Here is a 23,096-nt window from a genome sequence, read left to right on the forward strand (position 1 = left end):
ATTTTCCAGCCGTTGCTGTGGCCACCAGGTCCGATAGACCGACCCCAAATAACTCCTCCCCTTTATACGGCAATACTTCCATATGTCGTTTGGAATCCGCATCACCTGACCACTGTCGCGTCCATAACGTTCTTCTGGCAGAAATGGACATCGCACTTACTCTAGATGCCAGGGTGCAAATATCCCTCTGTGCATCTCGCATATATAGTAATGCATCCTTTAAATGCTCTATAGTTAATAATATACTGTCCCTATCCAGGGTATCAATATTTTCAGTCAGGGAATCCGACCAAGCCACTCCAGCGCTGCACATCCAGGCTGAGGCGATCGCTGGTCGCAGTATAACACCGGTATGTGTGTATATACCTTTTAAGATATTTTCCAGCCTTCTATCAGCTGGTTCCTTGAGAGCGGCCGTATCAGGAGACGGTAACGCCACTTGTTTTGATAAGCGTGTGAGCGCCTTATCTACCCTAGGGGGTGTTTCCCAACGTGCCCTAACCTCTGGCGGGAAAGGGTATAGTGCCAATAATTTATTAGAAATCAGCAGTTTTTTATCGGGGGAAACCCACGCTTTATCACACACCTCATTTAATTCATCTGACTCAGGAAAAACCACTGGTAGTTTTTTCACACCCCACATAATACCCTTTTTTGTGGTACTTGTAGTGTCAGAAATGTTCAATGCCTCCTTCATTGCCGTGATCATGTAACGTGTGGCCCTACTGGACATTACGTTTGTCTCGTCACCGTCGACACTGGATTCAGTATCCGTGTCAGGGTCTGTGTCGACCATCTGAGGTAACGGGCGTTTTAGCGCCCCTGACGGTGTCTGAGACGCCTGAACAGGCACTAATTGATTTGTCGGCTGTCTCATGTCGTCAACAGTTTTTTGCAAAGAGCTGACATTGGATGGTAGTAATTAAAGAATTACGTGACAGTCAGGTGTCGACTCCCTAGGGGGTGACATCACTAACACAGGCAATTGCTCTGCTTCCACATCATTTTCCTCCTCATACATGTCGACACAATCGTACCGACACCCAGCACACACACAGGGAATGCTCTGATAGAGGACAGGACCCCACTAGCCCTTTGGGGAGACAGAGGGAGAGTTTGCCAGCACACACCAGAGCGCTATATATATACAGGGATAACCTTATATAAGTGTTACTCCCTGTTATAGCTGCTGTATTTATATATTAGCTGCCAATAGTGCCCCCCTCTCTGTTTTACCCTGTTTCTGTAGTGCAGGACTGCAGGGGAGAGTCAGGGAGCCGTCCTTCCAGCGGAGCTGTGAAAGAAAATGGCGCTTGTGTGCTGAGGATAAAGGCTCCGCCCCCTTCACGGCGGCCTTTTCTCCCGCTTTTTTCAGGAAACTGGCAGGGGATAAATGCATCCATATAGCCCAGGAGCTATATGTGATGCATTTTTTTTAGCCATATAAGGTTTTTATATCGTTTTTATTGCGTCTCAGGGCGCTCCCCCCCAGCGCCCTGCACCCTCAGTGACCGGAGTGTGAAGTGTGCTGAGAGCAATGGCGCACAGCTGCAGTGCTGTGCGCTACCTTATTTGAAGACAGGAACGTCTTCTGCCGCCGCTTTCTCCGGACCTCTTCGCTCTTCTGGCTCTGTAAGGGGGCCGGCGGCGCGGCTCCGGGACCCATCCAGGCTGAACCTGTGATCGTCCCTCTGGAGCTAATGTCCAGTAGCCAAGAAGCCCAATCCACTCTGCAGTCAGGTGAGTTCGCTTCTTCTCCCCTTAGTCCCACGATGCAGTGAGCCTGTTGCCAGCAGGACTCACTGAAAATAAAAAACCTATTTAAACTTTTACTTCTAAGCAGCTCAGGAGAGCCACCTAGCTTGCACCCTTCTCGTTCGGGCACAAAAATCTAACTGAGGCTTGGAGGAGGGTCATAGGGGGAGGAGCCAGTGCACACCAGCTAGTCTAAAGCTTTTACTTTTTGTGCCCAGTCTCCTGCGGAGCCGCTATTCCCCATGGTCCTTACGGAGTTCCCAGCATCCACTAGGACGTCAGAGAAATGGTGATGCTGGATCCACTCATAGTGAAGCCCCACCTCTTCAATGGCACGCTGTCTACCCGCTATTTTCTATACTGGCTTTATGTGTCAGAGTGCATAAAATTGAGTAAGTCCCCTTTTAAAGCCTGTATTGCCAGTCTGGGTACTGTGTACGCTACTGTGTACTAAGTCTGGAGACTCAGTCTGTCCCGTGTAGAAGCCGTGCGTCTCCATACCCTTATGCCGCCAAAATGGCCGGCGACCTGCTAACCGGGACGCCGGCTTAGTACTCATAACTCTTCTTTCTTCTGGCTCTGTTAGGGGTGGTGGCATGCTGCGGGAATGTATGCTCACCGTGGTGGGGTTTGCAAATAGTTCCCTCAGGAGCTAGCGCCCTGTCAGCAGGAAACGGGACCATTAACCCATAGTGGGGTTGGGCCATTCCCCCCTAAGTACCACGAAGCAGGCAGGCAGTCCTGCATGAAAATAACAAACTTTAAAAATAAATGCAGAAAACGCTTCAGGAGTTTCCAGAGATGACAGGCTCCTTTGGGCACATTTTCTAAACAGAGTCTAATAGGAGGGGCAGAGAGGGAGGAGCCAGCACACGTTATGAAACTTCTATAGTGCCCATGGCTCCAAGTGGACCCGTATGTACCCCCATGGTACTAAATGGATCCCAGTATCCCCTAGGACGTAAGAGAAAATAGGATTTTAATTACCTACCGGTAAATCCTTTTCTCGTAGTCCGTAGAGGATGCTGGGATCCACATTAGTACCATGGGGTATAGACTGGTCCACCAGGAGCCATTGGCACTTTAAGAGTTTGAGTGTGGGCTGGCTCCTCCCTCTATGCCCCTCCTACCAGACAGTCTAGAAACTGTGCCAGAGGAGACGGACATCTTCAAGAGAAGAATTATACACAGATAGGGGCAAGATTCATACCAGCTCACATCTACAAGGCAAACCAAGCTAACTAGCTTGAAACCCAGCAACCGCTGAAACATTACTTACCAAGTAACAATGCACTACTTATCTAAAAACAAAGTTGTACTGGACCAGATAACCACTGCAGGATAACGAAGCACTGGGCGGGTGCCCAGCATCCTCTACGGACTACGAGAAAAGGATTTACCGGTAGGTAATTAAAACCCTATTTTCTTTTACGTCCTAACTCTAATAAAAATAATAAAACTAAAAGAACTCCTATGGAGCTCCCCTAGCTGTGACCGGCTCATACGGGCACGTTTTCTAAACTGAGTCTGGTAGGAGGGGCATAAAGGGAGAAGCCAGCCCACACTAGCAAACTCTTACACTATCAAACTCAAAGTGCTAATGGCTCCTGGTGGATCAGTCTATACCCCATGGTACTAATGTGGACCCCAGCATCCTCTAGGACAGTGTTTTTCAACCACTGTGCCGTGGCACACTAGTGTGCCCTGAGCAGTCTCCAGGTGTGCCGCCATAGAAGCACAGCAAGGCCAGTCAGTGTTTTGCCGCTACTGAGGCCCTGGAACAATCAATACTGGTGGGTTTAGTGGTTGTAGAGCCAGTTCTAATTTTGGGCCCGGTCAGTGTTAGGCTCTTCTGGCTTTCTCAGATGTGGCTCAGGCGTTACCTATGGAGAAGCTGCAACATGACATCCTAGGACATTCAACTGCACCATGCATTACCATTATATTTGAGTGTACCTTGGCAATATTTAAATCTTGTTCAGTGTGCCGCGAGTTGTAAAAGGTTGAAAATCTCTGCTCTAGGACGTAAGAGAAAGTGTTTTTTTTTTTTTTATGTTATACTCATGCTGTTCCATTCCTTTCTTTTTGCATGTTAGAACACTCATCCAAAGAGACCCAACCTTGGGCAGAGGCACTAAGAATCACTTGTGAATTGGAAACAAAACGTTTAATATTATATCTTATTTTAAAGTAAGGCCAATATTCAAATATAGCTTAATTAAATATAGTTCATCTGGTAATATATGCACAGATGTGCACAAAAGCTATTCACCTGAATATTTAACCACAGAACAGAGCCAAACATTCACATTAAGCACAATACAGCTTTTTATTTAGATGCTTAAATGAATACAAAGGGAAAGAAAGATCACAAAATACTACTACAACAGTGTGTCAATATTAGATGGTATAAATGAACATCACTATGTGGAAAACTAAATATACTAATAACCAAAATACAGCATTGTGTTTTGTTTGATACTTTAACACAATACATATTATACAGAATTTTTCCTTAAAAGGTGTCAAAATTTGTAGGCTTGCAAATTTTCTTGCAATAGACATCCCAGTTTAAAGTGCACCTGCCACCTACAGATAGTGGAGGCAGACATTTTTACTGGGCTGAACAAACACTGAACCTATGAAATTCATAAGTTTCAGCACCCACAAACCTTCGCCAGGCCCAAAATGATCGCCTCTACTGCATGCGGGAACCATGTATACTTTAAAATATTACAAATTGGAATTTTAGAAGAGATGTATTAGTTCTTAATGTGGAGGGTGTTCAGGTGATTTGCGGTCGGAGGGTGGGAGAGATCTAGTACAATAGCCCAGATATACGTTATATGACCGGACTTTATTTTGAGATTGTACAGATTATGTGCAAAAACTAAGTTTGTCATAACTCATTTTAGTTTTTTTGTTGTTTTTGTATGTTTTTTTAACTATAGCATTTTCAAGCCTTTCGCTAGATAAACTAGATACAGCGTTAATTACACAGCAGGCCATCACTAAATAAAAAAACAAAAAAGGACCAAAAAAAGGAAAAAAAAAACTATAGTGGGTACACGAGAACATTGTCATAAGTCTCACTTTGAATAAGTCTAAAATACTGTACAAATATACATTTTAACTATTCAGAATGAATACATGACTGAAGAACAAAAATTAGTATCCCAAAATTCTATACACAGTGAGCCAGAATCTTCTATTAGAAGAATCTGTGATGGGTGTCACATAGTTTAGCTGCTGGAAACCACTCAGTGAGGTTTGCTGGTTTCCCTGCAGCAAGTGATTTGTTGTTTGTTTGCTTTTTTATTTTTGTAAGGGGGGGGGGGGGGGGGGGAGGGGGAGAAGAAAAACAGAAAAATTACATACTGATGAACATTGATTTAAAGAAAAATTGCCGATAAAACATGTGCATTTTATATCATCCAATGTTGCTTTTCACATTGGCGAGTGCCCAACGCAGAGGATATCACAAGCATTTTAAAGAAATGGTGGAATTCCAGCAGCTGAGATTCCCACATTGCAGGAGACCTACCACTTATGGGCAGTAACAGTTTGAGGGAAGCTTAGCAGTCCTGTTGTAATGAAAATATTTCAGCAGCTACTTGGCTGTACATAGCAGTGGTGTCTAAAAACTTAACCTATACTTCTTGGCTACTGAGTCCTACACCTGGTAGACTGCTGTGCATTGTGTCTGTAACAGCAGTCATGTCAAACTGATCCCCATCTTCACTGTCATTTGTGCTAGTCTGCCATTCCAGTGGCTGATGTGACAAACCTTCCTCCTTTACTGTTGAATTAGTTAATGATGGCGATTTGTCTTTAGACCAAAACTCTTCAGCTTTTTCGAATGCATTTGTTTTCCATTGGGCTTGCTCCTCATCGCTGTCCAAGTGATCTTTCACAATCTCTTTGCTATCTTCTGCATCCTCACTGTGACTGGAATCATTGAGCAAAGTTACAGGCTTTGCAGCTGAAGCTCCGCTATCGAAGACAGTAGGCTTCCAAGAACCAGCTTTGCTATCAGAAAGGGAGGCCTCATTTTTCTTCCCAAGTGGATCCTCAATCTCTTCCTCATTATCAGAATTGTCTAGGATGATTTCATTTGATGTTTCAGAGTGGTTGTTCGCTTTTGACAAAACATTTGAATTTTGGTGTTCTAGAGGTTCCTTGGGCTTTAGTGAAAGACTTGTATCCAGTTCTGAAATAGGGGACTTTACGGGTACTTTAACATCTTTTTCTACAGTCTGCTCACTAGTACTTTCATTTGAGTTCTCTTCATCATTTGCAATACTATCCGAAGAATTAGACTCGTTCATTTTTTTCTTATCCATCGTTTTACTTGCATTAGGTGTGGATTGGGTTTCATCAATATTTTCAAACATCCATTCAGCACCAAATTCCATCTCATGCTTAACTTTATTCAGCTCCCTCATGTTGAAACCAAGCAAGACACTGGGTTTATATCTCTCACAATCTCTAGTGCACTTCTTCCTCTTGTTGCTGAAATGGGATGCAATGTCATTCTTCCATAACCATAAATTGGCTGCCAACTTTTCAATCTCTCTCCTGCTAGGATAGGGCTGCATATTGAAGTAATTTGTAAGGAATGTCTTTCTGGCTTCATAGGAGTCATCTTCATGTCCCCTTGGATCCAGCGCCAAGGCCACCGGCGTTTCAGGCTTATCATCTAAAATGATTGGTGCATCTGGGTCTTCGTCTGGCCTTCTCTTCTTCGCAAGTGCTATTTCCACAAATTCATTTGAACGTTTCATTGCAGGCATTGCTTGGGCTGGATTTATTTTTATTGAGGCTGTCTTATCCTGCCCATTCTGGGTTTTACCAACGCCTCTGCAATGCACAAGGTGCAATGTAATAGTTGATGCAGTCATATTACTTGTGTACACACCCAGACAATGGATGCATTTGTAAGTGAGCTTTTTCTCAACAGGATGGACAGTCTGGATGACTTGATGCCTTTCTCTTAAGTGATGGGCGAGAGCATCAGATATGGGACCTTTCAAGATGGAGAAGCAGAGGGGACAGAGAGTTTTTCCTACATCTTTCTTATATGGCACCGCAGTTTGTGGTAAGTTTTTGACAGCTGGATCCACCTTCTCAACTACTTTTGGTTGCGATTTCGGAGGAGGAGCAGCAGCAGCAGCAGCAGCAGGTTGATTCTGCGCATGGTAAGCTACAGATTCAGCTGGAGCGTCCCGTAGGTTGTACGTGGTGACAAGTAAATGGATATTGGTGTGACTTCCCTGCTGTAATGTCAAGTCAAAAGTCAAAGTGGAATCTGTTTTAGGTGCCATTTCTTCATCAGCATGAACCATTCTCATGTGAGCAGCCATTTTCTCTACGTCATTAAAAGTTGATCGACAGTAAGGACAGGATAGGCCATGTATTAGCATGTGATTTAGCAAAGTGTCAGTTGGCAAGTATCGATTACAGTAAAGACATTTGCTTGTGAAGTTGTGTATTTTCATTATATAATTAGCCACTGCTGGCACCTTTTCTGCTTTGTGCTCCTTCTCAAAGTGGATGCTGTACACATTTTCAGGAAATAACTCGTTACAGATTGTACAGATTTTCCATTTTTGAGTAGATGAAGTAGAGTTTGCAGCAGCAATGGCAGCGGCAGCCGCCGCAGGAGCTGCTACAGAGGGTTTTCCACTCTGTTGAACTAGAGATCGAGAAGCTATATGGGGTGAATTCATGGAAGTTGGCTTAAGATGGCTAGCGGAAAGACCAGAGTTTCCAGGTTGAAGAGAGTACCTTAAAGGAGCTGGCGACCTCTGGTCATTACCAAGAGAATAAGTTCTTACATTCCCACCAGGAAGCATTTGTTTCATTGACTGGGACTGCTGGGGGATAGAAACTGGGGCATTGCCACCCATTCCTAATCTCATCTGCTGCCCCATTGAGTATCCCGTTCCCATTCCTTTGACTCCATAGTTATTCTGCTGCATATGGACATTGGACATCATATTAGAATTCATCGAAGGCTTTGGTATCGTGAGTCTATTCACCATTTGTTGAGAAGGAAGAGGCCGGACATTCCCTGGGGACATTGGACCCATTCTTTGTGGAATACCCAGGTTTTTTTTATCTTGTGGCTTTGGAGCAATCAGCATCAATGGCTTGGATCTAGGGACAACCACGTTTGTGTGCCCAATCATTGCAGTTACTTGATAACCAATGCGCTCGTGGTCTTCAATAACATGCTGGACTAAAGTTTCATAAGTCTTCGGCATAAACAGGCATCGCTTGCAATGAATGCTGCTTTCATTGCTTGGGTTTCCGCCCAAAGGCATGGCACCATTAAGTGATTTGTCACTGGCTTTCGCAACGTACGGTGCCGCAACATGCTGGAAATGTTCCCTGTATATGTGTTTTCTCACCACTTCATAGAGAGGATCTCTGTAAGTGCACTTTTTGCAATAATAAACTGCTTGCTCAACGCTGTCGCCCTGCTTCGGTTTAAGGCTGTCGAACTTGTTTTTATCTTTAAAAGCGCTGTGGACTGGGTTGGGCTGAGGAGCGCTGGGAGCATGGAACACCTTGATGTGCATTTCCAAAGTCTTTCGATCGCCATTATAAGTACAGTACGGGCAATTCAAGAGGATCCGGTTCTCAAAGTCTTCATTGTGGACGTTTCGAAAGTGACTTTTGTAAGCAGAGAAGAACTTTGATGAAAATGGGCACTGACTGCAGCAGAACTGTTTTGTTCGATAATCCTATTAAACAAAAATAAACAAAAATAAAAAATATATCAGCAACACTTTAATCATGAATGTTTCTTTCTTTCAAGTCATTTTATACAATGCTTAATTTGTGACCCAAAAAGAACTAAAAAAAAATACTTGCCGTTGGAGACTGATCTCTTGTTGCAACAGTCTGACAGCATGTATGCTTTGCTTTCCAGAGATGGATGCTACTGAATATACTTATTGCTGCTGGGGGTGTCTTGGGCCTCCTGTCAACTTATCTGATCAGCTGCTTCCGAGGACGCAGTATCAGCTCATCTGCATGAACACAGTCCATCTGAGTACCCCTCCGGTTACTCAGGACGGCCGGAGTTTTCATGCTGCCGAGTCCAGTGAAGCTGCGTCAAGGAAACAGTCACTGCCCTTTGCATGCCCAGAAAACGGGGCTGGCACACTGGCCGTCGCCACCAGTTACATGCCCCCCAATGACAGCAGCATGTCACTGCGACAGTGGTTGCAGATAGGCAATCTGCGCAGGACGGTGCATGTTCAGATCTAACATCAGAGATGTACAAAAACTAATCAGGTTTGCATACATCTCTGAATTAGGCTCTAAGTTACAGTTACAAACTACTACAACGTCCAGCAACTAATAGACATACTGTCCAAAACAACCTACCTCAAACACCTCAGGGAGGTAATACTACAAATTTAAAGTGGAAGCATTAGTTTAGGGAAATTCCCAGAAAGGGACCTGTAGGCAGGGTTGTAAAAAAACGTTTTTTTTTAAAACCGTGAAGTGTTTTTCTGTGCATTGCCTGTTTAATGTGTTGGTGTTGTTTATTCTTTAAGACTAACTGTGGTTTTATCCTGTCCTATGGGAATGTTGGGGGAGAAGCTTGATGCTAGGCAGATTTAGCACCTCTCTTATCTGATTCACCTCCCTATATCTTTGTTGTGTGTGTGATTTACTGCATTGGTTCAGCTTACTTAGATGAAGACTACAAGCAACAAGAATGTGGAATACCACCAGGGATTCCCTGACAATAGGCTTTTTGTAAGAAGTCACAGTGTTGTGCCTGTAGTCACAGCATATTTAAAAAAAAAACCAAAAAAAAAAAAACCACCAGTGTTTTTCTTTTTAAAAACCATTTGGTTTTAAACCATGGTTTAAACCAGTCAACCCTGCCTGTAGGTCAAGGTCATATTAATTGTAAGTGTTTACTAAACTCCCCTTCAGTATCAATTTGTACTTAAAGTGCGTGAATAAATGACAATGTTGCAAGAAATCCAAAGATTATGGTTTCATCCACAAATCACTTTATTGTCATCTACTTAGGCAGCATACGTTAACAGTAAGGTTGGGGATGTGATTTTGCATACACTTTAGGCATTGTGTGATTTACACCCACCATCTTTTCAGTCACATCATCAAGAGTTCTTTCCTTCTCCCACACCAGGAGACAGATGCAAAGGAGGTGGTGTGTTGCCCCTAATACAGGGGGTCTAAGGACACTGGTGGGTAGGAAGGGGGGAGGGGAAGGTGTGCCACTGGGGATCTATCACCACTAGGAGGGTTCGGGATAATGCCACTGGGGACTTTATCTCCAGCCCTCTAGTATTAATAATCTTATAATGGGGGCCTAAGGATAAGGTGGGGCAAAATACCCCCTAGAAAATGCAACAAAACAATTAGTCGTCACGTCCCCCCTCCCTCCCTCCTCATGCTCATTACCACCCTCTCATGCCCTGACCAGGCTGCCTCTGTTAATGACCAAGCCCTTTAGTCAGTCAGTTTCCCGGCTGTAACTGCTTAACATTCCACTTTAACTTGCTATAGCCAAACAAACGCTCATTTTACTAAGCCCCTATGGAGGAAATCATGCCTAAAAGTATCATTGGTGAGGAAGCCGCACAGATTCATAGGAGTCATCTTCCCATCATTTTCCGAGATCCGGTCTGAAGATCGACACTGTATAGGTCGACAATGTTTAGGTCGACAGTCACTAGGTCGACAGGGTTTCTAGATCGACATGTGCTAGGTCGACATGAGTTTTGGTTTTTAATTCTTTCTTTGAACTTTTTCATACTTAACGATCTACGATTGGCGGTAATCTGTGCAGAGCGAAGCGAGACACGTTGCCCGAAGCATGGAGAGCGAAGCGAGCCATGTGTGGGGACACGGTGCACTAATTCGGCTTCCCGGTCACTGTATGCAGAAAACGACCCCTCCCCTCCCCCCAAAAAAACACCTCATGCCGAACTAGCACATGTCGACCTTCCAAACCTGTCGACCTAGTGACTGTCGACCTATAGTGGTCGACCTAGACATTGTCGATTTGATGATCCACACCCCATTTTCCAGTTCAATTGCTCTAAGTGCAGTTGTTACCCTCAGTAACAGAGTTTTGATCTAATATCCAGCTGCTGTTTACACAAACTAGATATGAAGCTTAGAATTCATTAAAACCTACTAGAGCAGGCATGTCCAAGCTGCGGCCCTCCAGCTGTTGTGAAACTACACATCCCAGCATGCCCTGACAAAGTTTTGCTGTCAGAGAATGCTAAAGCTGTGTCAGGACATGCTGGGATGTGTAGTTTCTCAACAGCTGGAGGGCCGCAGTTTGGACATGCCTGTACTAGAGTAAAATGGAGAAGGGGACCTGTGGGGTGTGCACTCTTAGTATGCTCTCCCTCTGCCCACTATCAGTACAGTATGCAAACTCCTATCATTGGGCTTCAGATAATGGTAGGTGCTAGGGAAGAGAACAACGTTTTAAGGTTGGTGCCAGTTTGCTACTTGGGGCATCTAGAAATTACTATTTTATTTTTAAAATAAGAGAAGATACATTTGCATTAAGGAACAATGGGGCAGACAAGTCTTTTCAGTTGTTGACCAAGTTCTAGTAAATAGCAAGCAAGTGTACTTTATTCTTAAGGGGGGTACACACGGAAAGATCCGTGCTTAAAATCTAAGCAATCTTGCTAGATTGCTTAGATTTTAAGCACGGATCTGCCGTGTGTATGCCCTCCAGCAATAGCGATGCGCGGGGCTATCGCCGGTGCTAGATTGAGCCTGCATGCAGGCTCAATCTAGCAGGTCGCTCACTTCACTCACATCGCGCTGTGCTGAGCGGGGTGAGAGATGTGTGCCGAGCGGTCTGTGTTAAGATCGCTCAGCACACATCTCTCCTGTGAGTACCCCCCCTTTAGAATACATTGACAAAGGTTTCCTGACTTGCTTTTCGGATGAGGATAAAGGGAAATACACATGGCGAATAGGCCTACATGTTTTTGGTGGGGGGTTTTCTATGAAAATTATTTTCTGGTTGATTTTCATGAAGTCACATAACAAGGAAAACCACTAAATATTGAAACAAACAAATTTAGAGAAAAGTAAAAAATTTATTTTTTTGGATAATAGATTAACATTCAAGAACTGTAATCAACATTAAGAGCTTAAAAATGAGATTTATGGTAAGAACTTACCTTTGTTAAATCTCTTTCTGCGAGGTACACTGGGCTCCACAAGGATTGGACAATGGGGTGTAGAGTAGGATCTTGATCCGAGGCACCAACAGGCTCAAAGCTTTGACTGTTCCCAGAATGCACAGCGCCTCCTCCTCTATAACGCCGCCTCCCTGCACAGGAGCTCAGTTTTTAGTTAACCAGCCCAATGCAGTAGCAGGAAGAGAGATGACAACGGTTAGTAGCCACATACACCACACTCTCACGACAAGAGAAGTGTCAGCGGCTAATACCATGCCAACCCAAAGAAGCTAAGTGCGTCAGGGTGGGCGCCTTGTGGAGCCCAGTGTACCTCGCAGAAAGATTTAACAAAGGTAAGTTCTTACCATAAATCTCGTTTTCTGCTGCGGGGTACACTGGGCTCCACAAGGATTGGACAATGGGGATGTCCTAAAGCAGTTCTTTATGGGAGGGGACACACTGTAGCGGGCACAAGAACCCAGCGTCCAAAGGAAGCATCCTGGGAAGTGGCAGTATCGAAGGCATAGAACCTTATGAACGTGTTCCCGGAGGACCACGTAGCCGCCTTGCACAATTGTTCAAGGGTCGCACCACGTTGGGCCGCCCAAGAAGGTCCAACAGACCGAGTAGAATGGGCCGTAATGTGAGTAGGAGCTGATTGCACATGCTTATGTGAAGGCTGGTCTATCACAATTCTAATCCATCTGGCCAGGGTCTGCTTGTGAGCAGGCCAGCCACGTTTGTGAAATCCAAACAAAACAAAAGAGAATCAGATTTTCGAATAGAAGCAGTTCTCTTCACGTAGATACGGAGAGCCCGTACCACATCCAAAGACCGCTCTTTGGGAGACAAATCAGGAGAAACAAAAGCTGGAACCACAATCTCCTGATTAAGGTGGAACGAAGAAACCACCTTAGGTAAATATCCGGGACGAGTCCTAAGAACCGCCCGGTCACGGTGAAAAATCAGATATGGGGAACTACAAGTCAAGGCACCCAGATCCGACACTCTTCTAGCAGAGGCAATAGCCAGCAAGAACACCACCTTAAGGGAAAGCCACTTAAGGTCAGCTGAACCCAGGGGTTCAAACGGAGGCTCCTGCAACGCCTCCAAAACCACCGACAAGTCCCAAGGAGCCACAGGCGGGACATAGGGAGGCTGGATACGCAACACACCCTGAGTGAAAGTTTGAACATCAGGTAAAGTCGGAATTTTTCTCTGAAACCACACAGACAAGGCAGAAATATGAACCTTGAGGGAGGCCAGACGCAGGCCTAAATCTAGGCCCTGCTGCAGAAAAGCCAAAAGTTGGCTGTACTAAACTTGGAAGCGTCATAATTATTAGATGCGCACCAAACAAAGTAGGAATGCCAGACCCTATAGTAAATCCGAGCAGAAGCCGATTTCCGGGCCCGCAACATAGTTTTAATGACCTCTTCAGAAAAACCCTTAGCCCTCAAGACGGAAGCTTCAAGAGCCACGCCGTCAAAGACAGCCGGGCTAGGTCCTGGTAGACACAGGGCCGTGAACGAGGAGGTCTGGGCGTTGTGGAAGCAGAAGTGGACACTCTGACGATAGGCCCTGCAGGTCTGAGAACCAGTGCCGTCTGGGCCACGCCGGAGCTATGAGAAGCAGATTTCCTTTTTCTTGCTTGAACTTCCGAATTACCCTGGGCAGGAGTGACCACGTACAGCAGCCGAAACCTCCACGGCACCGCCAGTGCATCCACGAATGCTGCTTGAGGATCCCTTGTTCTTGCTCCGTAGACCGGAACCTTGTGATTGTGTCGAGACGCCATCAGATCTACATCTGGAAGACCCCACTTTTCCACTAGGAGTTGAAACACTTCTGGATGGAGGCTCCACTCGCCGGCATGCACGTCCTGACGACTGAGAAAGTCCGCTTCCCAATTCAGGACTCCCAGAATGAATATTGCCGATATGGCCGGTAGATGGCGTTCCGCCCAACGTAGAATCCGTGAGACTTCCTTCATTGCTGAACAGCTTCGAGTGCCGCCTTGATGATTTATGTATGCCACAGTGGTGGCGTTGTCTGACTGTATTTGAACAGGACGGTTCTGAATTAAATGCTGGGCCAGGTTCAACGCATTGAAGACCGCCCGCAATTCCAGAATGTTGATCGAGAGGAGAGACTCCTCCTTGGTCCACCGACCCTGAAGGGAGTGTTGCTCCAGCACCGCGCCCCAACCTCTTATACAGGCATCTGTCGTCAACAGGACCCAGTTGGATATCCAGAAGGGACGGCCCCTGCACAACTGTTTGTCCCGGAGCCACCAACGTAGCGACAGACGGACCTCCGGAGTCAATGAGATCATGCGAGACCTGATCCGGTGAGGCAGGCCGTCCCACTTGGCTAGAATCAGCCTCTGGAGGGGGCGAGAATGGAATTGAGCATACTTCATGTCGAATGCTGAGACCATGAGGCCCAGCACCTGCATTGCCGAACGAGAAAGGAAGCAACGAATCCTGTCCTGAAGCTTCAGGACTTTCTCCTGGGACAACAACCGCTGGTTGTGAGTGTCCAATAGCGCTCCCAGGTGCACCATGCTCTGAGCAGGGACCAGGGAGGATTTCTTCCAGTTGATGAGCCACCCGTGGGCTTGTAGAAACCGGACCGTCATATCCAGATGACACAGGAGAAGTTCTGGGGAATTTGCTAGGATTAACAAGTCGTCCAGGTACAGCAGTATCCTGACCCCTTGACGGCGGAGTACCACCATCATCACCGCCATTACTTTGGTGAAGACTCGGGGAGCCGTTGTCAAACCAAAAGGTAACGCCCGAAACTGGTAATGAAGGTTGCCAATAGCCAACCTCAGGTATTGCTGATGTGATGCTGCTATAGGAATATGCTGGTAAGCATCCTGTATATCCAGGGAGACCATGTAGTCCCCAGGTTCCAAGGCCAGAACTATAGAACAAAGGGTTTCCATACGGAACTTGGAAACCTTCACAAACCTGTTCAATGCCTTGAGGTTGAGAATGGGCCGGGAGGACCTATTCGGTTTCGGGACTAGAAACAGCGGAGAATAGTACCCCCGGACCCTCTGCATTCGGTGGTACAGACCCTCCTGAATACAGGAGTGGTAGTACAGGTGCCTCTTGCTCAGAGTGTTTGCCTTTGTCTGGTCCGACGGGACGTCTGTCTGGCAAAATCGATGAGGGGGTCGGTTTCTGAAGGCTACGGCGTAACCTTGAGTGACGACTTCCCGCACCCAGGCATCTGAAGTGGTCTTAAACCATTCCTGGGGTAAAACCCTAGAAGCCGGGCCCCCACCCCCTGGGATCCACCAGGGGTAGGCCTGCCCCGTTATGCGGCAGGCTTATCGGTCTTGGAAGCTGGCTGACGGGCAGCCCAGGCTCTTTTGGGCTTCGGCTTACCAGGTTTGGAAGTGCGGGCATGCTTGTGGTACGCCTGACATTTTGCTTTACCTGAAGGGCGAAAGGACATACCTTTAGCCTTCGACACAGAAGGAGCGGTATTTGGTAGACAGTTTTGGCAGTAGCCAAGTCAGCCACTGTCTATCTTATTTAAGTCCTCCCCAAACAGAATATCTCCCTTGAAAGGGAGTACCTCCAGGGTTTTTCTAGAGTCCAGATCCACAGACCAGGATCTCAGCCACAATATCCGGCGAGCCAGGACTGACGTAGGCTGCTAGGATACCGGCCTTGGCTGCTAGGATACCGGCATCCGAAGCCGCCTCTTTAACATAGCGAGAAGCTGTGACAATATATGACAAGCATTGTCTAGCATGGTCAGAGGAGATTTCAGTATCTAACTCCAAGGCCCACGCTTCAATAGCCTCGGCAGCCCATGTAGCTGCAATAGTGAGCCTTTGCGCAGCACCCGTGAGGGTGTAAATCGCTTTCAGACAACCCTCCACACGCTTATCCGTAGGCTCTTTTAGAGACGTGACGGTAGTGACAGGCCGAGCTGAGGAAACCACCATCCTAGCCACATGCGAGTCCACTGGAGGAGGCGTTTCCAAATTCTTAGACCACTCTGGCGCAAGGGGATAGCGAGCCAGCATTTTCTTGTGAGGCACAAACTTCGTACCCGGGTTTTCCCAGGGTTCATGACGTATATCCACTAGGTGGTCAGAGTGAGGTAAAACTTGTTTAACTACCTTCTGACGCTTGAACCTATCTGGTTTCTTAGGAGGGACGGATGGCTCGGGATCATCCGTAATCTGTAGAATTAACTTAATAGCCTCCACGAGATCAGGAACATCCACATGTGAACTACCCTCCCCATCAGCCGTATCTGAGTCAGAACCTGTGGTGTCTGTATACGTGCCGTCTTCATTAGACGAGGTGTCAGTGACAGCAGTGGATTGTGAGGAGACAAGCGCTCGCTTAAGGACCCCTTGGACTTAGGCGAGCGATGGTGAGACTTTTTAGTAGTCAGGGACTGGTTCAACTTCTTTAACTGAGCAGATAAATCATCCGCCCACGGCGGGTTAGCTGCAGCGACAACATACGGTTGTGCCGGCATTGGGGGTCCCATAGGGGGTGTTAGTTTATGAACTAGCGTATGCAGAAGCGTGGAAAAAGCAGAACACGGAGGGTCAGTATGTGCCTCCGTTGCCACAGTCCCACTGGGGGGCAAGGAGCCCCCAGAACCAGAGCCCACAGCTGCTATATTCTCCTCATATGGATCTGTGGCTTCAGCAACACCGGCAGTGTGTTCAGCCCCAGAACCGTTACCCTCAGAAGCAGACATGATATACTTGCAGTATGAGGTAACACAGTACAATTATCAGCAGCACTATACCTCTAAACCCAAACCCCTGCGCAGTGTAGTCCGCACCAGCAGAGATAAAGGAGAGATATGGTGACTAAATCACAGAGAAAAATACGTAATACAGCATATCTTTGTGAAAATCCTATATTAGATAAAACCTGACGCACCAAGCCCCCTCAGGTTACAGAATATAGGGATAGCAAGTTGAGTGAAAGACACAAAATGGACAACACTCAGCTATCAGATGCACACACAGATAGTCAGTTTGTACAATGCAGAGGTTATTACTGACAATAATACTGCACTGGACTAGCTTACACAGCTACATAACAATAGATATAAAAGTACACAGTAAGAACTGGATGTATATCACAGGGTAATTGTACTAGAAAACCCTGACTAAGTGCACTATTTCTTACTAACACTGACTAAAAAAGGCAGGTAGAATACTTAAGTGTCATGTAAAGTCACAGCACTGACAACCAGGCGGCTTTACATAGGAGGATTTGCCCAAGCAGTTCCAGGAACAGTGAGCTGAGGGATAATGGCGCCGCAGACACGGACAGGGAGTGTGGAAAAGACAGAGATGCAGCTCCAGGGCGGGAACACTTGCTAGAAATGGCGCCCTGGGGCTGGGGGAGGGGCTTCAGGTCTAAGCCTTATCCCCTCTGCTGGCAAAACCACCGGGTACTGTGGGCGATATAAGAATTGGTTTAGAGAGAAAACCTGACCTGCGCCCATGCCCTGGTGATCTAGTGGGATCGCCTGTATCCACAGTGTCCACTGCCAGCGCGCGCGGCCCACCTCCCACTGACCGCGCTGGATCGCGATAAAGACCGGGTCCCGCAAGCGGGACCCACTTACCACCTCCCGAAGTGCGGCCACGCGATCCTGGAGAGCCCCAGCCGTGTGTGTCTAACGTGAAGAAAACCGGAGCCTCCGCTGTAGGTACCCAGCAACCAGGGCACAGGAGTGTACAGCGCCGCTGGGGAGAGCTGGAGCTGCAGCAGTGAATGTCACAAGACATTTACCACCACTGCTGCCCTTGAAGTCTTCACTTTTGACCTCATAAAAAGCTTTTCTTAGGGCTGCTTGGAGCAGCCCCTCTGTTAAGTGCCTGCTTACTGCAGCACCAACTTACAAAACTGAGCTCCTGTGCAGGGAGGCGGGGTTATAGAGGAGGCGGCGCTGTGCATTCTGGGAACAGTCAAAGCTTTGAGCCTGTTGGTGCCTCGGATCAAGATCCTACTCTACACCCCATTGTCCAATCCTTGTGGAGCCCAGTGTACCCCGCAGCAGAAATATAATTTGCGTAACTTTATTATTTAGATGTTCCATAGAAAATATGACGGAAGCATTGTGTTTATATCTCTATGGAGTCCTACATTATTCTTACTGATGATATTTTTTAAACACTTGCCTGGCCTAGCCATATCATATGTGGTAATAGAGGGGCTATTGCCCGGTCACAGACAATCTTACCTGCATCCAGAGCTCAGGGAAGCTTTGGTTTCCCTTCTCTACATTAACCACAGTCACTGACTGGCAGCTGCTGCAATCATGTTGCTTCTCGACATTGTAACAATGACAACTGAGTTGACCTAATGACTACATCCCATCACTCCTCTACACAAATTTGCCAAATGAACTGTTGAGTTACTTTATCCACAAATTCCTTTAGTTCTAACAGAGACGTACAAATCTAGGAATCAGCAGGGGTGAATACCTGATTCTTTGTGAAGGAAGGATCCCACAGGCCAACATCATCCCAGGAAGTGTTTTTCACATAAAAGTCATTGGGTTCAAACTGTTTAAATTCCTGTATTTGTAAAAAAATAAAACAAAAAACACATGAACGTTAGATGTGTATTAAAACTACTTTTCGAGCGCAATTACAACATAACAGTGATGTTACTAAGAACCCTAATGCTGTATTATTGTACTGGGCTTTTATATAGGTGAATATCCTCATTTAAGATATAAAAGCATCAAAACAAAAACCATTCATCAACAACAACATGTGGTATATAGCACTATGTATATACAGTACCACTATGTATATACCACCCATCTCCATAGACTTCTACTCACATCAACATGGTCTTTGCAGTATTCCAGGCCAATATCCCCCAAGATCTTCTTCACAGTCTTCCTAGCTTTTCGCAAACTGCCCAGGTTATTTACAGGAAGCTGGAACATTATTGCTACCTGGGAAAAGAGATGGTTACATTTATATTTTACTGAAAAAAGTAATATCTACTACAAAACGTTCAAATATAAGTATCATCCCCACCATGCAATTTTGCATTCTCAATATAAACCACCATCAATTCTGCCTGGTCGATGTACAGTAATCAATGGAATACAATGCAGGAATGTAAGGGGTTTTGTTTATAGTCATCATCATCATCATCTCTACTATAGAATATTCTTTTAACTAGAATGCCGAGATTTAGGTATATAAAAACACTAAAAGTATGTACAGATGTGTCATCATACCAGAGGCGCCACCAGGTCTGGTGACACCCAGAACGCACTCCATATGACGTGTCTGAAAAGGTGCATGGCCTAACATAAAGGGGGCATGGTCTTGCAGAAATCCCAGTAGCATCACTCCGGGGGAGTGGCCAGTATCCCGGGAGATGCTGGGCTGCCCGCACTATCAGCTCCCGGGATACAATGGAATATCACTCTGCAGCACCCGGCTCCCATCACTGCAGAGGAGCTGGCATTTTCGCATCACCTCCTCCGAGGGTGACACACAAGTCTATAGTGACGCCACTGCCTCATACACCTATTCCTTTGCGCCATATGGCGGAAGACTCCCATGCTCTGCACTTTCCTCAAGTTTGCCTTCATTGTGCATTTACATTTGTTAGTGTTTTTGCAAAGGAACTGGTATTAAGTCGCAGATTAAGAATGCATGGTGAGGGTCAGCTGTATTGGACCTGTATCTTGACTTTTTTAAATGTCATTTTCTGAGCTATCGAATTCCCCCTCCCTCCCTGCGTATTCAATTGTGGGCTGTTTTGGCCATTTTAAGGCATTTTCGCCAATGCCTTTTCATTTATTTTTTTTTCACCATGAAAAGGCATTGGCAAAAAATGCCTCAAAATTGGCAAAAACGGGCTGCATATTTGCAGGTACGAAAACACGTGGAGTCTCCTTATCCTATGTTTTGCCTAGTCGAAAAAAAAATGCCCTATTATTGCATAGGGCTGAACATATTAAAATATGCAATTACTTGTGCCTGCATCTTCAGTTAAAGTGCGACTACGAGGCAAATACAATGGACTCTCGTGTGGAAACCTACCTAAACTTCCATGATTCAGATATGAAACATACAATATGATTTTTAATATCGCATGCTAAGTGGTGTGTGCATAGCGTCAACAATATGCGCAATCAATAACGGTCACTAGGAAAGTTCAGTAGTCAAACAATATGCAACATTTAAAGACTACAGTTATAGTGGAGTCAAAATGCCATTGAAATGGACCCAGTCTATACCCCAGCGTCCCCTATGTAAGGAAAATACCATTGAATTTAACCCTTAGTATACCAAGGGGAGTCTTCTGAGGGCCACAGAATGTTATTTTTTGTAATCCTGCCGTACCTATAACAACTATTTTACTCCTGATTTTTCAATGTGTTCTGCATGGGTGGAATTCAGTATGCCGTCTGTCGGGATCCCAGCGCTCAGTATACCGGCGCCAAAATTCCGACACCCGGGATACAGACAACTATTCTCCCTCTTGGGGGTCCACGACCCCCCTGGAGGGAGAATAAATAGAATGGCACGCGCAGCGCGCCACCATGCGCCCAGCGTGGCGCGCGCAGCAAGCCCGCAAGGGGCTCATTTGCGCTCGCCCAGCTGTCGGTATGCCGGCGCCGGTATGCTGACAGCTGGGATCCATGCCGCCAGCATACCATAATACATCCGTCCTGCATCGGATTAATGTAAATACTGTGTAATTAGGCTTATAAAATGTTCTTTCAAAAGAACTACATTACAAATGCTGAACTTTTATATGTGAGGAACACAGGAAAAACAACCACCACTGTGACATGAGCTAAGGACTATAGCGATGGCAACACATGAATAGTGATGTAAAAAGGTTATATAATTTTACTACGGTAACAATACAAGAATACACAGTATCCAATCGGATGTAAAAATGTACACACTGTAATGAAGAACAACATATGGCTTTTATTGGCCAACTACTCAAATTAAAAAACAAACAAATATTTTATGCTGTCGTACCCTTACTCGAACGTATCCCTTCAGAAACCCAAAACACATAATTTTAGAAATTTTCCGCATCAAACAGTTGAGAATTTAGACAAAAAACCGCAGGGTCCTCTGAAGACCCCCAGCTTGGTAAAGTACGTTGACGAGGTAGGCTTGGTATATTAAGGGTTAAGAGACATTGGGGTAAATGTATTATAGCGTCGCGCATCGTGCAGCTATAACACTTCATGCTTTGCCTCGAGGCGAAGCAGGAAGGGACATCAACAAGATATAAGAACATCTTGTCCGCAGAAGCGCACCCCCTCCTCCGATGTACCCCCTCAGCCCGCAGCGCATCAGCCCAGTGCTGATGTGCTGTTTCCCTGCCAGGTAGGCTCCTCTGCGCTTGCGAGGGATCTTGCTACTCACGCGAGATCTCCTGTGCAGTCTGGAGACGGCACCCGCCACAGCCAGGGACAGCTCTGCAGCAGGTGTCAGAACGGTCAGTACACACTGCCCGGAAGTATGGGCTTGCTATCTTTAGATATGCGCCCCTGTCACTGAGCTGGCACCACAGCTATCATACAAAGGGGGAGGGGGAAGCAGTATGGCGCACATAACATGCACTGATACCACTCCCCCCCGTATCACCAGTTCATACATTTACCAAATTGGGTGGTATCTTATTAGCTGTGGTGTGTTACTACAGCTGAAGGATTCCCCAGGGCTATCATGTTATTAAAGGGGGAGTTACCGCACTGTAAAGACAGACTACAATTGGCTAGCCCGATGGCGTTATCGGGCTAAAAAGCTAGTTTACCGCGCGGTAACTCACAGCATCTAATAGAATACAGCCCATTAGATTAGATCCTACTGCAATATTGATTTTACAGTGAACAGTCATAAGCCACTATTACAATTTAAAATGTTTATTGAATCCATGATTTATGCTGTTGGCATATTCAACATCAAACTTAGGGTTGAGTATCCCTTATCCAAAATGCTTGGGACCAGCAGTATTTTGGATATCGGGATTTTTCCGTATTTTGGAATAATTGCATACCATAATGAGATATCATGGCGATGGGACCCAAGTCTAAGCACAGAATACATTTATGTTTCATATACACCTTATACACAGCCTGAAGGTCATTTTAGCCAATATTTTTAATAACTTTGTGCATTAAACAAAGTGTGTGTACATTCACACAATTCATTTATGTTTCAAATACACCTTATACATACAGCCTGAAGGTCATTAAATACAATATCTTTAATCATTTTCGGTATTAAACAAAGTGTGTGTACATTGAGCCATCAGAAAACAAAGGTTTCACTATCTCACTCTCACTCAAAAAATTCTGTATTTCGGAATATTCCGTATTTCGGAATATTTGGATATGGGATACTCAACCTGTATAGGTAAAACTACCTTTGCCTGGACAGAATACATAGACTGCATCTTATTAGTAGAATGTTCTAGGCAAATCACAAGTCCTTTAACTTTACTGTAAAGGTATTTGTGTGAATAATAATTCTCTGGTACTGCACTAACATCACATACTAACTGGACACCGAAACAATTTGGAATAAACATTTGCAGTTTCTCAGAGAGCGCACTAGAACTACATGAGCAGAATGTTTTGGTAACCTTTTAAGTGACTGAAAAAGAGATGGCAGTTTGTTCCATTTTGTGCACTAGTAATAATGAGGTCATATCCCTGTGACTGCTAAATATCTGTAACCACACATTTGGATGTCCCCTTGAAAATGTAGGGGGGGGGGGGGAAAAAAAAAATGGCAATCTTGGCATCAGTGGTGATGGACTCTTGTTATATAATGGGGAAAAACTTTTTTTTTTTTTTTTTTTTAACTATTAACTTTCACAAATAATGCCAAATTCAATTGATTATGGGGTGCTGCTTTCATTTTAACATAAATACATTTATTTTTTGTCAAGCGCAGCAAGCCCACAAGGGGACCCTTTGCGCTCTCCCCGCTACCAGCATACTGACGATCGGGATGCCGTTGTCGGTATGCTGATGGCCAGTATCCCCTATAGTCAAATCGCTTGTCCTCACCTATAAGGAAATTGTTCCAGTGGCATGAATATGTCAGGAATCTCCCTGGAGCCC

The 23,096-nt window shown here is 45.5% G+C and overlaps 1 protein-coding gene across 4 annotated transcripts in view; it reads right to left on the bottom strand.

The window, feature by feature from the left end:
- Nucleotides 1-4,065: 4,065 nt before the first annotated feature.
- The window catches only part of ADNP (activity dependent neuroprotector homeobox), an 84,417-nt gene continuing 65,386 nt past the window's right edge, over nt 4,066-23,096 (bottom strand). For all 4 annotated transcript variants that reach the window (XM_063958961.1, XM_063958963.1, XM_063958960.1 and 1 more), the window contains exons 3-5: nt 18,819-18,935; nt 18,454-18,546; nt 4,066-8,504 (exon numbers count right to left, since the gene is read on the bottom strand). In XM_063958961.1, coding sequence (XP_063815031.1) covers nt 5,406-8,504; nt 18,454-18,546; nt 18,819-18,926 — 3,300 coding nt within the window. In that variant the 5' untranslated portion in view covers nt 18,927-18,935 and the 3' untranslated portion in view covers nt 4,066-5,405. The remainder of the gene's footprint in view (nt 8,505-18,453; nt 18,547-18,818; nt 18,936-23,096) is intronic.

This window comes from Pseudophryne corroboree, chromosome 3 (assembly GCF_028390025.1).
Source record: "Pseudophryne corroboree isolate aPseCor3 chromosome 3, aPseCor3.hap2, whole genome shotgun sequence".
NCBI lineage: Eukaryota > Metazoa > Chordata > Amphibia > Anura > Myobatrachidae > Pseudophryne > Pseudophryne corroboree.